Here is an 18,210-nt window from a genome sequence, read left to right as displayed (position 1 = left end):
TGCCTGATAGCCTGTTTTCCATCCGTCGTCTCTTCACAATAATGCAGTAAAATGGGAAGAAGCACCTTTACATTCCTAATAAGGACCTACAGCTGTACATCTTCACAGAAGCACACTGCTTCTCAGAGGGGCTAAATTAAATGATTAAAGGTCAGAGCCAGTAAATGGGGAAACCAAGACTGAATTCAGGCCTCCCTGTTTACAGAGCTCAAGTTTTAGTCATCCGGTAATAGTATCTCGAGCCAGCAGTGAGATATGTGGCATATTTTTATTTTTCTAATTATTTGAGGTAATGAATGTTGACCTGAAGGTCCAATCCTTTTGACTAGTCATCTACAGGAATAGCTACACATGTAGCTGCTATGTTATTTTTAATACATATGTGTATAATTGCACATGTGTATACACATATATAGACTAGGGGCCTTCAATAAGTTTGTGGGAAAAAATGAGATGAAAAAATAATGGAATTTTTCCACAAAAGTTTTGAAGGCCCTCTCCTTGTTGTGTTGTGTGTGGGTGTGTGTATAGTTAGGTGCTGTTGATGTGGTTCTATGTTAGGCAGGGTTCCTGAGAGAAGCAAAACTAGGACACTTATAGATAGATAGATAGATAGATAGATAGATAGATAGATAGATAGAGGTTTATACAACGAGGAGTATAACAGCTGATTTCACCCACACAGCAGTACAGAGGGCTCAGTTCAACTCACTTTCACGGAACAGTGAATATACTGAAGGTCCTTCAACTCATGTGGGCTGCCAGTCCAAGGTCAGGAAAGCTGACGGCAGTCTGCCCTCAGGCAAGACAGGCAGAGTTGCCCAGCAGGCAGCAGACAACACCAACAGTTCGTACAGTGGGAGCTAAGCAGGCCCCATGGTATCTATGGTATCTCAAGCTCTAGCAATGACAGGATCCACAGGTTGGCTTGGCTCACAGGTAGTGCAGCACACAATTTGAGGTGAAGAACTAGAAGCGCACTGGTCCAATCACCAGGTAGAGAGACAGTATGCTGGCCTCAGAAAGCATTTATCTACATTGTCCTCCAATCAAGCTTCGACCTGATTAAACTCCGCCCACATGTTGCTATGGAGGCCAAGTTGGCACAATAAAACTATCTCGGGTTCCTACTCAGAAACCTTATGTGCAACAGGAAGCAATAGTGCTCAGTCCTATACCATCCTCACAACTCTTGTTAGGTCCCATTGCAGCTGCCCCTGTCAGTCCATCTCAGGGAGTCTTCCTCCTTTTCCCCGACCTGCCACTTCACCAAGCATGATGTCTTTTTTCTGTGACTGGACTCGCCTGATAACATGTCCAAGGTATACACATATGTTAATACTTTGATTCCGTTGCACCAAGACACCATCCTACTAACAATGTTGATCATATAACTAGCCTTTAGGTAGGCTGGGTGGACTTTCCCAGCAAGAACGTGGAGAATGTGTCTGACCTTCCAGTGAATCGTATCCAGTAGCCTTTTTAATTTGACACCTGAGCAGTCTGTGCTGCAGCATCACCAACAGCTCCTAGTGTGGATCCCAGAGGATCTACCTCTGCGCCCCAGGAGGCGAAGGAAGCCTTTGTCTCCTCCAGCCAACTCGTTTTCTGAATGTTACTTTTCCATGTATCATTGGATATCCTATCTTCTAGTTCTCACCACCCCAGTCACAACACCAGACGCAGAGTGAGCAGTTGGACAAACAGTGGAGGTCATTCTAAAGCAGTTTCTTTCTACCACTCACATGAAAACACAATATACTGACGTGATAGCAAATACAGAATGTGCCAAACCTGGAAGAGGGGAGAAGATTCAGCACCATTCTGGCTTTTTTTTCATGTTAATTTGAATCATGAAATGAGAAAGGATTTTCATGGGTAGCCCAACCTGCTATTTTATAGATAAGGAAACTGAGGCACAAAGGTACAGATCCCGTGATGTCACACCACCAGTGAAGAGGCAGAGCTAAGATTTGGTCAGCCCAGTGACCTTCTCAGTAGAACACACTGCCAGGCCCTTACCTGCCTCGCTAACTCCAGACTTGCCCAGAGGCTCATGAATATTAATGTTATCGACAAGATTAAGCTGTAGGTCTGTAGTCTTAAGTGTGTATTTTGCCTACTACCTCACAGCTGCTCTGCTTGTAAAATGCATGCGGGCACCGAGGCTTCCTGTCTATAATTTGTTCTGACATCCCTGAGGGGCTCTGCGTCCTGAGTGCAAATCAACCTCCCAGTCGGGTTCAAAGCACAGCGCCGGGCCTCGCACTCGGCTGTGCCCTCCATCCCTGCCCACAGAGCTGGCTAACATGCCACTTTGAAGAGGTCGTTAATTAGCACTAGATTAAAAGTACAACTTGAGCCCACAAGAACACTATACGACTCAAACCAGGTTTATCCTGATTGGAGTAACAGTGTCCCTCTTCTGACCATCTCTGGGACAGACCCTCACGGTCACGCACTTGGCCGCCAAAGGGGTCCAGGGCAAGAGAAAACTGTATTTCAAATGCTTTGTGTTAGAAAGGATGAGGCAGTTTCTGAGCAAGCAGCCACATTGTCATTTATCGTACGTCTGTACCCCTGGCCTATAGGATGACCCATAGTAGGCGCTCCATAAATAATGAATGAATGTAGGCCACATGAAATGAAGTGGTCCATACCACTCACTGCTCTGGTCTTCCAGTCAGTATAACAAGGGAGCCTCAAAAAGCTGGTAGAAAAAGAAAAGTGACATTGAATGTTTTCACAAATGTTTTGAAGCCCCCTAATAGTAAAAGGAAGTAGAGGCTTTGACCAGTAGATTGTTTTCCTTACTCAGTGGCCTGTCTTGGAATTCCCTTTTGGTCCAAAGGATCAAAACCCAATCATGAGGGGGTTAGGTGGGGAACCACTGCCACCTAACGGAGGACAATCTCCCAGGCACCCTTGCTAAAGCTTAGTCATTCTTCTAGAGCAGAGTGGCAGAAACGCAGGGGCATCAAGAATCAACAGAAAATGACTAAAGCCGTGATGGACACCTGAATGGGTAGACAGTAGATAGAAAGGAAGAGGGGATCCGGGTTCCTTGGAGACCTGCGGGCAGGGACAGCAGCAGAACAAAGGAAAAAGGTTGTGATTATCAATCGGCCACTTTTTTGGTCGAGAGATATTGATTTGGATCACCTCCCATCAGCAAGCACTCTGAGGAATTCCCAAAGATAGCAGTTACACTTACTGAACACTAAGCACCGACTGAGTCAGGTTTGCCACAGGCATAAGTTCCCTTCCATACCTGCTCCAGCAGACAGCAGCCATACTACTAATTTGCCATGAGGACTTCAGACTCAGAAGGGCTCCATCACTTGCTCCAGGCCTTGGGGCTTGGAGGGGCGGGGGCGGGGTAGTGGCATGCGGTGCGAGCAGCATTAGTCCAGTGCTTAGCAGTGTGTGCTGGGCAACCTCGCCAGGGCTGTGCAGTGGTGCCACAGGTTAGCAAGTGAGGAAGTAGGGCACACAACCTGCTTCCACCAAAGCAAATGTGTTTTATATGTTCCAGTATCATGGAAGACTTTATTGGACTAAGGGTATACTCTGCTTTAAAACAAAAAAGCCAAAAATGTTTTGAGTAAATGTATTTCTTGGGGTCATGCTCTATACTGGAGAGCTAGAGGCCAGGTGTGGCTCAGACGGAGACAAGACGGAAATGCTGAGTGACACTTGGGCACTGGCAGCTGGAGGAGCCATGGCCTTACCCATCTCCAGCCAACCCAAAGCATTATTCTCCTCCCTCTGCTGAAAACCAAGTGCCAAGGCCCTCAGCCACCCCCACTGGCTTAGCCACTTCCCTGCTGACCAGACACAGAGCCCCTGCTGCCCGGGGCCCCACAGATAAAGTAGCTTTCACAATACAGGGAGTCATTCATGATGCACTTTTAATAGGTTCAGTTTCCTCTTCACTACACAATCTTTGAAAATGAGACACAATTTCATATTCAAAGCAGTTTTCTCCAGGTGAAACGTTAGATAAACTTGTGCAACATCACCTTAATTGCCCTTTTCCTATGGTTTGGCAGCTGTTACAACAGTACACACACACACACACACACACACACACACACACACAGTTTACTGAGTGGCAGCCAGTAATTTATGGTTCTCTGAAAACCAGGGAGCACAGCACTCTGGGCTGCCGGAACCCTTGCACCTAAAAAGCTGGGTGTGTGGCTCAGTCAGCACCAAGGCCCAAAAACCACATCACATATTCCTTCAGCCACCAGTTGTCGCTTCCTTTTTACAACTGTAATTCTAAAAAACAGAAGGCCAAGGCTTAATTTAAGACCAGGTGTAAAATGGGCTCTGTATCTTCACTCTGGATTACCTTTGAACCTTGGTGCTCTGGGCTCGGTTTTGACTGGAGTGGACCCTTGTGTTGGTTACACCATCAAAGAATGCAGTATGGAGATACTGAAGCAAAATGGCACCGTACAAAAGCTCTCCCTCCTCACCCTCAAATCCACTATTTAATCAAAAAGCACAGACTTCAGTTGAGAAGAAACAGTTATCAATCATTTAATGCATCAAGAATGGAAGTAACACCCCACCCTCCACCCCAAATGAGTATCATATACTCACTCAGAGAAAAATACAGAGTGAAGACCCAAGGGCTTTGTTCTGTTGGCGTTAGCACTGGAAATGAGAAGTGTCCAGTTCCCCACGCTGCTGGCCCTGAACTGTGTTGTACAGTCATAGCACAGGTCAGTGGAGAGAGGTAGTATGAAAAGGCTGTGCTCAGAGACCCCCGAGAGGGCTCGCTGACTACATTCGCATTCACGTTGGCTGACTCCCAGTTTTCTGATCTTTGATCGAATTCCAATCCCCATGCTCCTTTTCAAGACAAGCTCTTTCCCAGCAGAAGTCTTCCGCGTTAACCAACTAGGGTCAGTCTGTTTTCTGGCACAACCACAATTAGGAGGGCAATCCCAGGTGGCCCGGATCCCCCAGCCAAGCAGCTCTGCTTCCTTCCCAAAAGGGCTGTTGGTCTCCTGTGGCGGCACTGAGCGAGCGAGCGTTCACACTGGCTAAGGTGATCAGACCGGAGGCATCACGCCAAGGGGAAGGGTGCCTGAAATGTCAGTGGATGATCCCACTGGGGCATGCACACGGAATGCAGGCTGGGGGTGAGGGGTGGGGTGTTATCAAAGGTGAAGCAAGTTTAAGAAGCAGGGAGCAGGTCAGAGACATCAAGCCCAAAGAGAGGGAAAACAGCAAGGGATTGACACTCGGGAACATTTCTATTTACAAAAAAAAAACGCCAAAGTGGCTCTCCCTATGGAAGCTTCGGAGGCGCTAGGCATCTAATGGAATCTCAGCCACTCGGCATCTAATGGAATCTCAGCTAACCGAGTTGTGTGTCCCAGTGGGAAAACGCATCTGTCATAGCTCTAAGTTGCAGGAAAATAATTCAAGGAGGAAGAAGAGGAAAAGGCAGAGCTTCTAAAACTCTAGGACCAAGCAGCTGGGATCAGGGTACACACTGCAGCTACTCTACACCACCAACCACCACCAAGCACAAGGGAGGGGAAGCTGGCTGAGCCATTTCTCTGTTAAGGCGTCGAGTATCTCCTCAGGTGGTAGCTGTAGATCTTGATGCAGTGGTCCCAGCAGTCCAAGACCAGTAGCTGCCCCTTCGGAGTGAGGGCAATGCCCACTGGACAGGTGAGGCCCTCTCGGATCAGGACACTGTAGCCTCCGCCCTTGGGAAAGTGGAGGATTTCCTTGCGGCTGCTGTCGGCCACGATGAGGTCCCCGCGGGCGTCCACACACATGCCAGCAATACAGCGGAAATCCTCGTTCTCCGAGAAGAAGTGGCTGATCTGGCGGCCCAGCTGCCCATCAGGACCCACGGAGCCGATGGAGAAGCCGCCCTCGAGGTGGTGCTCATTCTGCCGGTTCTCCAGGTTGAGGCCCAGGCCCTGGGTGAAGTAGACGGTGCCCTCGGCATCGCAGGTGACGAACTTGGGCCGCACCGCACTGCACAGGCAGCTGTACTTGACGACCCCGGCTCCTCGGTCGACAGTGAAGCACCAGAGCTTCCCGCCTTCCACATCCGTCACCACAAACTGGCCTGACGGCAGGGCCGTGATGCCCCAGGGCTTGCTCAGCTGGCTCCGGTGACAGGCTACGCAGTGGCCATCCAAAGTGTATACCTTCAGGGAGTTGTCGTAGCTGTCGGTCACACCAATCAGCCCATGGCAGTTCATGGCCACCGAGAGAGGCGTGAGGTTGGGCAGATCGGCCCCAAGGAAACTCAGCACAAAGCTGTCGATGCCGCTGGGGCTGCGGCGGATCTCCTTCAGGAAGCCCTTGCGGGTGAAGACCTGTATACGGTAGTTGCCTCGGTCGGCAACCAGCACCTCTCCTTGGCTGGTCACGTAGAGGCTGACGGGAAGGTTGAACATGCCTGGTGTGTTGCCTTTGGCGCCCATCTTCTTGAGAAAAAGACACTGCTGGATCCCGGAGGCCGTCTCAGGGCCCCGCTGCTTAGCAGGGGAGGCCCGGGGGCTGGTCACCACCTCCTCGGGGCTCAGGTCCATCTCTCGGAATGTAACCGAGGGGGAGGCAGCAGAGGCCGCGGCCTCCATGGCCCAGGAATCCTCCATGTTGACTGTGCGGGGCTTCTTCACAGCCTGGCCTATTTGGAGGGGGCCGACATGGCCTACCTTGAGGAGCTCCACGTCCTGCAGGGTGAGCTCCCGGGGCAGGCTGGCAGTGAGCTCGGGCTCCTCCTCGTCAGCGGTTTCCTCCAGCAGGGCCACGTCGGCCTGCTTGATCTTGGCCAGGAAGTAGTCACAGCGAGACACGGCCTGCACTTCCGCAATGTTCAGCAGGTAGCTCTGCTCCTCCACCACCTGGCTGTTGGACTTCTCCACCTCGGCCAGGGAGCCTGTGAAGAACTTCCGAGAGCGGGCCAGCTCCTCCTGCACTCTGCGCTCCTCGTGCCCGTACTCCTGGAGCACCGCTTTGTACCTCGCCTGCAGGTCCTTGGAGACGCCTTCCAAGGCCACCTTCCGCCGCTGCAGCTCCCCCATCAGCTCCCGCAAGCGGGTCAACTTCTCGCCAAAGTCCCGGCGCCGCTCCTCAGCTGCCTCCTTCACCAGGAGCGTGCAGTGGCCGGGGGGCTGGTGGTCAGCCTCGCGGCAAGGCTCACACAGCACCACACTGCAGGTCCTGCAGAACTGCCGGGGCAGCCGCCGCCCGCATGCCCGGCACATGAGCAGCCCCACGGCCTCGCTGAGTCCGGCTGTGTCGATGATCTTCAGTACCGTGAGGTTGTCGGTCAGCTGGGTCAGGCTGGTGATGCGGGTGATCTTGCTGCAAAAGGGACAGCGGACGCCATTAATGCTGCTGGCCAGTAGCTTCTCCAGACACTGGCGGCAGATGGTGTGGCCGCAGTGCAGCAGCTTGGGCCGCAGCTGCTCCTCAGAGAAGGACTCCATGCAGATCGGGCATTCCAGCACCTCCCGGAGCGCGTCCAGGTTCAAGTGAGAAGCTGCCGCTGCTGCCATACCTCTTCTCGGAAGGGCCCTGCTAACACAGTCAGGAGCAGAATAGCTTACCACGTGTCTTCATGCCCCAGGGTCCAATCCCTGCTAAAGGGAAACAAATGCAGCAAGTCATTATTCATTTCCTGCTACTGTATGAATTAATGCTACGGGCGTTCCTTCAATCGGTCTGTTGTTTAACAAATATCTTCTGAGGCCCACTATGTGTTAAAGGAGTTCTCGTGGAGCAAGTGGCTAAAGCTGTTAAATGCGGGCCCAAAGGGTCAAAGGTTGGCAGTTCAAAACCACCCAGCGGTTCCACGGGAGAAAGACCTGACTAATCGATTTCAATAATGATCATAATTGGGTAGACTCTGCCAGGCAGTTCTACTCTGTCGCGTGGGTCGCTATGAGTCACAAATGATAGGATAACATGTAAGATTGTATGCTACATGATGGAGATTCCCAGGGAAACAGAGCAGACCAGACACTGCACAGTGTATATGGATCCCGGTTCTAGAACCAAGTGTCTCTCAGACAGTTCTTTAGTTGTGTGACTTTAGGGGAGGAGGCTAAACTTCCCAGAGCCCTGACTCCTCGTTACCCGTCTGTAAAACAGACACGGTAGTGATAGCTATTTTATATGGTTGCTGTATGGAGCACTGCATTTTTAACATATAGGGGCCATGCATAGGACACACGCAGAAACTAACAGTGCAAAAAATATATAACACACATTATTTTGTGTAAAACTATGTTAAAGGGTGTGAAGAGTAGGGTGCACTTACCAAGGAGCATGCTTGCAATAAATGTTAGCACTTATTTTCACTGCTTTTGAAAGCTTAAAGATTTTATTAGAAGCATAGAAAAATCACATATAGGAAAAGATTAGCAATAGAGGAGGTACAGTCAAGCGATGGGGTGACTAACTGCCTAGCAGACGTGGGAAAGGCATCAGAGAAATGGAGACCCTTGCGCTCTCTTGAAAAAGAGGAAAAACAGTAAAGGACAAAGGTATTGTAGGCAAAGGAAGTTGCATAAGTAAAAGCATGGAGGTCTAGGAGTTTACGTTGGTTTATTCAGGAGCATATGTCCTGAGCAACAGGAAGCTATGATAATTAACTATAAGTGATTCACAATGCATTAGATTAGAAAATGTGTGTGTGTGTGTGTGTGTGTGTGCATCTAGTCTCCTACCTACATCCACCCACGTCTACTGGGTATTCAAAAGTTTTCAGGACCCAGATCCTGACCTTCAGATGTTCAAGCTTGAGCACAACACATGTGACTAAATAACTGCCAAGAGAGAAAGTCACTGTCACACATGAAATAGAATTAACTACACTGGGTGAACACGGAGCGTGATATTCTAATTTGAAGGCAGACAGACTTTTTAAAGGGGACATGGCATTTGTTGTGGGTCAGGAGAGCATACAGAAAGGTGGAGATGGGAGAAGGTGTTCTGCAGCCCTATGTCATTGTCCCAGGCAGAGGGCAAGACTTTTCACAGACTGGCACCAGGTCATCAGGATGAGAACAGAACCCCTCAGCTTTCACGGGGCTGATGTAAAGATAAAGTGGGATAATGCATGTGGGGTTCAGAATGCTAACATTTGATTCAGCAGCAGCAAAGTCAGTTAATTCTAGCTCTCTTCCCTAGTTCCTAAGTCAAATTGTTTGGAGTGTACAAGAGGGAAAGAGTAACAAATCAGGAAGGGAAAACGAGGGAATGATTACAAAAAGTCTTCAGAGCCCCAATGAGTTCTGAACTTCATTTTGAAGGGCCCGGTGAGGCAATGAATATTTTATGGCAGGGAATCGCCATACTAGAGAAAAATGAGGGGATTAAAAAAAAATCAGAGAAACTGGATTGGAAGCTACTATAAAATCGTGTAGGGGCACAGCGTGCAGCCTGAACTAGGGAGCAGGTCACGGAAACGGAAAGGAGAAGCCTTTGGACATCACTCCACAAGTGCAATCGTGAGAGCTGAAAGCTGCCTGTGCGGGCGGAGGCAGGAGATGGGGAAGAGCGGAGATGATCTAAAACCGGGCAGGAGTTTATCGTGACATTGTATGTAGCCCGGGACACCACCTGCTTGACTCAGCGCTGAGCTGGAATACTCTAACCCAGCCCAATCCGTATGTATTCAGGACAGTCTTCCCTTACTCACACCTGTGAGATAGAGCCACAAAGACCTCGATGCTCTGCAACCCTGCGTCACTGTCAAAGTATGCCCCGGATCAGAATGGCCAGGGCTCACAAGGTGAGAGACAGGGGCCACCTCAGCCCTGCTTACACCCAAGAACGTGCAATCTCAGGATTTACACAGTCTGCCATCCAGGACAGGGGCAGGCCAGTTGGCTTGGTTTAAGGATAACACAGCGGGCTCGGGAAAGCTCTCGCACGTGTGATCGCTCTTGCTCTAGGTTGAAAGCAGGGGAGCTTGGAGCAGAGGGGCATATTACAGCCCAGCGTATTTCCTTCCGGAATCCAGCCTGAGAAACACTCAACGGTAGACACGTATAGTCAACTACGCTCAGTCTTCTCTCGCTGCTCGCATGGGCTTCTGCTTTGGTCAAGTAGGTTTGAGAAAATGGCAAATGGTCTGTTTCTCTCTTTAAAATAATACAGGATCGTAACAGCAAAGTTGTCAGCAAACCTGCAATACAGAGAGCTTTAACTTTGCTCCACCCAACATTATGTAAAGCTGTTGTTTGTTTGTTGTTTTCAATTGTCATATACCACTAATTAGATAGTGCTCCTTAGACTCTCCTGAGAAGTGTTCTTTTCACATATCATTTTGTCGACAAAGAAGGGAGCAATGATATTGTTCTGAGAGGCAGCTGCTATGGCTGGGTTCCCATGATTCATCAGCTGGGTGGCCCACTCCCACCCTAGCCTTGGAAGAAACCATCATGACCCAAACCCATGTCTCAGTGAAGTAACAAATTACCACGTTATGAAAATACGGAGTCTCTGGGGAAGATGTGAACGTGTACTTGCAAACAACTCCCACGGGCTGGAGGCAATGGTATAAAAATACTGACAGAAACCTCACTCAAGATCCACGCACACAATCTCAAATCTAAACCAATAGTTTCAGCTTCCTCTTCCATCATCTGAGACACCAACTGAGGCCCCTGTGTGGTGTTTGGACCGCCAGCATGCTACCTTACTGTGCTTCTCAAAGTTGGCACTGAAAGTATCTAAGTAAACAAGTCTGCCAACTTATAAAAATACCAGAAAAGTCAGCTTTCTAGAAGATCATCCCACCTCCTTCCATTCAGAAGCTTCCTGCCTCCTTGTCTAAGCCATCCACTTAAAAAAAAATGTACTGTGCCCACATCCAGACCCCAAATTATCTCAGCTGTACACAACCCAACCAGCTCGGAGACGAAGGAAAATGCCACAAAGTCCTGCCCTGAAGCTGCCACGCCTGTGCCAGGGAACCATCCCTAAAGCTCATCACGAAAACGTCAGGCCCCAAGACAGACGCAGACAGAGAAAACCCACAGCCACGTCTGCCGTTTCCCAGGCCTGGAACATGCTTCCTGCAAGGCCCCAGCCTGAATCAGAGCTACACAACAGATATAGCCTCTTTGCTCCGAAAGGCACCACTAATATTGGTGAATGACCTGCATACAAACTCAATTTGACCTCAGTTTCCCTAAAAAGACTAGGCAGATAAAAAGAATTCTCTTACCATCCTAGTCTTTAAAGTTGCTTGTTTTCTGTTAGCTGCACAATTTGTCATCGGCAGGATGGACTCTTGACATACTATGGCATGATGTTCATGATCCCAAGCTCAGTTCCTGTGGCACACTTCATACACGCGACTCCTGCCCTCCCACCTCATTTCCTGACTTCAGTCCACCCCCTACTCTCACCCCTTTGATACTGAACACCCCCGATACCAGCTCAGCTCTTTAATTCCACAGGCGGATCCACTCGTGAAGCTGTATCTACCCGCATACCACGCTCGGGCTCTCTACTTGGATTCCAGCCTCATCAGCCAGTAGTTGGCACCACAGAGTTTTCCAATCTGTGACCTTAGCCAGAGAAGCAGTAAAAACCAACCCCAACGATTCAGACAGAGCTGATTCCAGAGGTTTACTAGTTGTGGGGCAGTAGGCAAGCTATTTCTTTAAACCTGCTACCTGGGTTTAGTTTGTTTTTAATTTATTAAGAAGTTGCTGTTTTTACTAGGGATAGATGCCATGAAAAGTTGCCGTTCTATTCTAAGTTTGGTAGCAAGAAGATAACAATGATAATGATTAATACTAATAAAGTATCCAATTGACAAAATGAACTCTGAAGGCCTGAAGAGCATACAAAGTAGGTAAGGATCAATGAAGGGACCGGTCAGCTTTGGATGTGACTGCAGATGCCAAGTAAACACTGAAGGGCAAGGGGACCCAAAATGTCTCTTTCTACAAGAAGTAGCGGCTGCAGCTCAATCCAGGAGGCACTAAATATGGAACAATTGGATAAGAAGCGATCTCAAAGTGGATCTCATGTCAATCTCCCCACTGCACAGATGAGGAAACTGCGATCAAGAGAAAGAAACCCAGACCTCATGAATCCTATCACAGAACTAAGTCTGAAAATAGAGGCCTTGGGCTTTGAGTCCCACCCCTAGCACTTACTGTTCAAGGTTGGGAAAGCGACTTAACAACTTCTGTCTTTGTTTACTAATCCATGAAAAGGAGATTTACAATAGCACCTCCCTCACACTGTTATTATAAAAATCTGATGAGATTATGTGCATAAAGCATAAGCACAGGAATGAGCCAGGAACAATGAGCGGTGCAGTAAATAATAGCTTTAAGTCACAGGAATAATCACAGTGGTGGGAGGAGCAATAGTCCCAGCAGCTACTCCAAGACCAAGTCTATGAAAAGGATGGGAGGACACATCTCAATAAGCCAACTGTGCCCAAGGCCATCAGTTACCAAAAGACAAAGTCCAAACCCACTGCCACCAAACGGATTCCAACTCCTGGAGACCCTACAGGTCTGAGTAAAAGGTCTCCATCGGGTTGTAGAGGCCATAAAGCTTCATAGGTGTGGACAGCCTCATCTTTCTCATGCGAAACAGCTAGCTGGCCAGTCTGAACAACTGACCCTGCCTGAGTTTAGCTGTCCAACGCTTGACTGGCTGCACCACCAGGACTCCGCATCAGATGTATACATTTCAGCAATGAAAATCCTGAACTGTCCCTGGCGGTTGTTGTCCCTGATCTCAAAACCAAAGGACTAGAGATAATGTAATTTTCAAATTCTTCATCATTCTTCATCCCATGCGTCAGTTCCCACCATGGGGTCATTCTCCAGGGCTAGCTTATTTCTCATGTCCCTATCATATCATGCTCGGGACTCAAACCATGAGCACAACTAAAGAACCCCAATTTAGCAATTAAGAAAATATAGACTGAACACCTATGTGTTGGGTGCTAGAAAAGGGAATAGGCATATAATTTTGAGTGAAAAGCCGGTATAAGAAGAGCTAGTCACCGGAAATGTAGAACACACATAAAACAGTACTAGGCTTCTTGCCACAAGACACAAAGAGCTTTCCTACTATTAACACACTCTCCTGGCTGCTCTGTGTTTGTTATCTCCTGTTTTCCCACCCCCTCTTCCTTTTTTGGAAGGTTTATCACATCTCCTTTTCACACCGACTTTCAAATTATTTATATTTCCTGCAATTCAGGGACTGCTAATCAAGCACATAACCATCACCGTGCCATCTGTGGCCATTCTCTGACGATGGCCAGTAAAACTCATTTTCAGGAAGTTGGTGTGGTCACCACTTGACATTCACCAGCCCCGTGGGGCATCCTGGTACAATATAGAATATGCAGGGCACTTAAGGCTCCTGGACAAAAGCTAAGCTAGCACTCAAGAAGTCGGGGCTTGAACAAGCATGACCCTGAACTGTATATCCCATCTGGGATACATGAAACAACCAGAAGGAAGCGCGTTTGGATAGACAATGTTAGCAGTGAGAGGGTTTGCTAGGACAGTCCTTGTACGGTAGCGGTGTCTCTCTTCCTCTAGAATGAAGGAGGTAGAAAGGGTCCCTTGTACTTTCCACAAACACTGGGCAGCAGAGAGTAAAAAGGCCAGTGGGGAAACCAGCAGCCTCCTTGTGGGGCACCTCCACCTCATCTCTCATCTCATCACTTCTGCAATTCCTTTCTCTGCAGTCACCACGGGCTCACCCAATCATGCTGTTTTCACGAAAGGATCCTGGGAAATGGGCAAATGATGGGGTAGGAATTCTAGGGTCAATAAAATCTGACAAAACAATGCTTCTCCCTTCCACCATGGCCTTGCGCTCAGTAAATGATGGCCATTTGTGAGTGCTCGGCACCTTTCACACATGATCCCCCCTCTCCTGGTAGTGTACAGGCTCGCCTCTCTGTAACAAGAGGCTCAGAGAGAACCTGTGCAAAGTTTCAGTAAGTAGTTGAACTGCGGGTAGAAAGGGAGGGGGCTATCAGACCCGAGTGTGTGGACTCCAAGCCATAAAACCATCTAGACGCAAAAGATCTGTTGTCCGGTTCCATGGCTGATTTGGCAGAGGTTGGTAAAGGCACTTGCCAGTGATTCTTAAACCTAACTCTTCTCCCAATGGATACAATGAAGTGTCACAGGAGCTAGGCATGGACCACCGCCTTGTAACTTTCTTATGTCTGGCTATCAGGCACTTTCCAGATATAGCCATACAGATGGTTCCCAGAGCTGTAAAAGCTAGTACAACGTTGGAGTCAGACAGATCCGGGTCCTCATTCCCAGCTTTGCTATTAGAATTGTGACCAGACCGAGGCAGACAGGGTGATTGTTCCTGCAAGGTCACACAGTAAAAGAGCAGCCAAGTAAGGACCCAACTTCAGGCCTCGGGTTCCCAGGCCAATTCAATTCTCCTTACATGTTGTCCTTGGGGGGGATGAGGCACTCGCTAAATGTCTTGCCTCGGTATCCAACCCAGCTATTGCTGATCTGGCTGCAGCAGTGCTGTAGCTCAGCCCGAGCTGAGAGAACCACTGTGGCTATTCCGTCCCAGGGGAAGAAGCCAGAAGAGAGCCTTCAGAACCGTAATTCCAAGTTTGACTGCCTTCAGTGTCAGTCCCTGCTGTGGGATGCCTCGTCCCCTGGCGTCACGTACCGCATCCTGCCTAACCTCAGCTCCTCCCTTTATCCAACCACTTGTTTCTGGTCTAGTAACAAACCAAGGACAAAATCCAGGGTTACTCCCCACTCTAGTCATATAGATATAACCCCTCCCAGGGTTATGACCGACGTTCCCTGTTACCCATAGGGCAGTCCTCTTTCCTTTAGTGGAGAATAGACTGAGATAATAAGATTAATCTCCCAAACTCATTTACCACTGAGTTGGTATGGAGTCACAGGACAGAGTGGAACTGCCCCCGTGGGTTTCTGAGGCTCCAAGTCTTTACTGGGAGTAGAGAGCCTCCTCTTTCTCCGAAGAAGTGGTTCATGGCTTTGAACAGCTGACCTCACAGTTAGCAGTCCAATGTGTAACCCACTATACCACCAGGGCTCCCACAGCAAAACAAAACAAAAAATAGTCATGAAAAGAGGAAATAGACAGTGAGAGATGTGGATGTGAACCTAAATGACTTCATTCTCAGCTATGAGGCCTTAGTGAAGCCACTTCCCTTTTCGAAGGGCTAGTTTTCTAGTATGTAAAGTTGGATATAATAGAGCCACTTCAAAGAACTTGCTTTGGAAACACAGTAAGAAAACGAACAGTAGGAAAATGAAGTGAATAGAAAAGTGATAAATTGCCAAATGAATAGCGGATTCGTAGCTATCACTCTCTTGGCACCTTGACTCCTGAGTCCACACAATCCCACACAATCCCACAAGGCAGGTCCTCATGAACCCCATTGTCCAGATGAAAAGCCAAGGCAAAGGCAGTCAGCAGCTCACTCGAGATTACTCAATCAGGAGCAGACCCAGAAACTGAACCTAGGGCATGACTCCTAGGGGGGCTTCTTCACCTGTGTGGCTCTTAAGGCATTTTAGCTGGGTAAGTCTTTGTTCTGGGGGTTGTCCAATGCATTGTAACTTTGGTAACATCCCTGGTCTTTCTCCCAAGCCCCAATTGACAGCCAAAAAAACATCTCCAGACTGAGCCAAATGTGCCCCTGTGAAACAAAACTGCCCGTGGCGGAGAAGCAAGCTTGGAGAGCCTGGCTTTTTCTTGCCCTTCCCCTGGTCCAGACATCTCACTCACAGAGACTCTTTGGGCTAGAACGGGCTCTATGTATGTATGCCTCCAGTCTAACTGGAATACAGTAAGGTTGGGATGATGTTTCACTCATCCCGAGGGACTTGACTCACACTAAGGAATATCTGCTATTAGCTCCAGCTTCAAGGGGAAATATTGAAGAGGGACTGGACCTAAAAAGACGACCTTCAGAAGTTATCTGCTTTATCTTTCCTTTGTTCACTAAGGTCACGGCAGTACTTTCAGCTGGCCTTCTGGTGGCTTGAGGTGGACCTTCTGGTGGCTTGAGCACCACACTAGCCTCAGAATCTTTGCTAAGTGAGAGTTTGTCCCTCTGAGGGAAAGGGCCTGCGTCTTCATACGTCCAGATCTCTGACTTCATTCCTGAGCCCCTGGACTCTGCATACATGCACAGACGGTTCCATGTGACTTGTAGGCCCTTCAGGTTCTCAAAGTCCTCCCGCTCCCCCTATAAAGATTTGAGGAAAATCTCTTTAGCAGCCTTAGCTGCCAACCCACAAGCCTATTCAGAGTCCTTTGATCCTGTAAGCTGTTCAGTCCATTCCATGCCCTGTTTCAAACCGTCTGACAAGATTCTAACCTCTGGAACTCTACATTGCAATCTTCACCAATCCTTCACTCAGGCATTCCTAGTCCCCGATAAAGGGCCCATAACCCCTGCTTCCAAATCTGGGAAGCTTTCAGGCCTGCACCCCAACTTCCTTCCAACCACCTTGATCCCAATCTAAGATCCCTGTCCTCTCCCGATCTTAGCCTGCTAGCCTGGGGTCCCTGTATTCCATAAGCACGGTGCCATTCTCCAACCTCACTCCTTCCTCTTTCAACCATTCCAGGTCATGCATTGCTTTCAAACCCAAGCCAGGTCTCCTGGGGTTGTCGTCCCTCCCCTCCCCCCCCCCAGCAAGATGCTGTTTCCCATTGATCCCCACTAGAACCTACCCCACCCTACCTACTCCCTCGATTTCCCCCAGATCCTACTCGGGGAAAACCTAGCGATTAAGGATTGCCCCAGACCCTGCAGCTTCCAATCCCCAATCTTGCGCCCCCGACCTACCTCCACCCAAATGTCTAGCATCTCAAGATACCCTCAGATTCTGTGAGATTCTGCAAGCTCAATCTCATCCACGGCCCCCAAAGCCCTCTTTTATTTCCGAGATCTCCCCAAGACCCCCACACCTGCCAGTTGCTGCACCCCGTCTCTGCTCAGGGCCCCCACATTACCTCAAGCCTTCTGAACGCTCACTCCACAGATGTCCTCACCCCGCCCCCGCCCGTGGCGCCGCATCTCCTCCGAGATCGTCAGCCCCTCCAGGTCCCTCCCGCGCCTGCCCCACGCAGCCCCACCCCCACCCCGCCCGGCCCCTCGGAGTCCAGCCTCAGACCTTGCCCGGCACGCGGGGCCAGGCCTCTCCGCGCCCGCACAGCGCCCCACCGCGCCGCCCAACCTCCGTCTGCGACTCCGGCCGGGGTCCCCACTCCATAGCCCCCTTTCCCGCCCCTACCTGACCTCCCGCGGCTCCGACGCGTCCACAGCTGCCAGCCCACCCGCCTGCCGCCGTCCTCTGCGCACGCGCCGCCGTGCACCCCGAGGCGGGCGCCAATTGGCGAAACTGACTGTCAGTCATTGAGACCTTCCCCGAGGCATGCTGGGACTTGTAGTCGGATGGACCTGGGCCTCGGTGCTCAGAGGAGGGCTAGAAGAGACTAGAAATGGCAACTTTCTGTACCCAGTTTTCTGTTTCCATTGTAACTGAGGTTCAGAGGGCAAGGAGCGTACCCCAAACCCACACAGTGTCCGATAGAAAAACCAGCTCTCCAAACCCCAATGTCTTAACCTCTTTGTTAAAAAAAAAAAAAATTGACCTCCAGAGGAGGTCCTCCTTTTAGCCTTAGTATGCCCAGAAAGGCCTTTCTGAAGCTCAGCTTTCAGACCTGGGATAAGGGTCAAGGGAAAAATGAAATGTACACTCTGGAAGTAGGCACAGGACCTAGATCTCTTGAGCGGTGCTTGGCGTCTGTCTGTATGTCTGAGGTACATCTTCTTTTCTTTAATCATTTTATTGGGGGCTCATACAATTCTTATCACAATCCATACATACACCCATTGTGTCAAGAACATATGTACATTTGTTGCCATCATCATTCTCAAAACATTTGCCTTCTACTTGAACCCTTAATATCTGTTGTTATTTTCCCCCCACCCTCCCCACTGCTCCCTACCTCATGAACCCTTCATCATTCATAAATTATTATTGTGTCATATATTACATTGTGCGACATCTCCCCCACCTTCTCCTCTGCTATCCCTACCCCCCCCCGGGAGGAGGCTATACGTAGATTCTTGTAATCGGTTCCCCCTTTCTACCCCATATTCTCTACACCCTCCAGGCATCGCTGCTTTCACCACTG

The 18,210-nt window shown here is 49.3% G+C and overlaps 2 protein-coding genes across 9 annotated transcripts in view; one reads left to right on the top strand and one right to left on the bottom strand.

The window, feature by feature from the left end:
• Positions 1-18,210, top strand: part of ASTN2 (astrotactin 2) — a 1,111,474-nt gene that overhangs the window by 796,906 nt on the left and 296,358 nt on the right. The window lies entirely within an intron of this gene.
• On the bottom strand, positions 3,668-17,364 carry TRIM32 (tripartite motif containing 32). The gene is made up of 2 exons (XM_075560394.1): positions 17,304-17,364; positions 3,668-7,628 (listed from the first exon to the last, which is right to left on the bottom strand). The coding sequence occupies exon 2, from the start codon at positions 7,542-7,544 to the stop codon at positions 5,583-5,585; it is 1,962 nt and encodes a 653-aa protein (XP_075416509.1). The 5' UTR covers positions 7,545-7,628; positions 17,304-17,364; the 3' UTR covers positions 3,668-5,582.

The sequence above is a fragment of the Tenrec ecaudatus genome, chromosome 10, assembly GCF_050624435.1.
Source record: "Tenrec ecaudatus isolate mTenEca1 chromosome 10, mTenEca1.hap1, whole genome shotgun sequence".
Classification (NCBI taxonomy): domain Eukaryota; kingdom Metazoa; phylum Chordata; class Mammalia; order Afrosoricida; family Tenrecidae; genus Tenrec; species Tenrec ecaudatus.
Note: the sequence above shows the minus strand (reverse complement) of the source record. Positions and strands in the feature narration are given on the sequence as shown.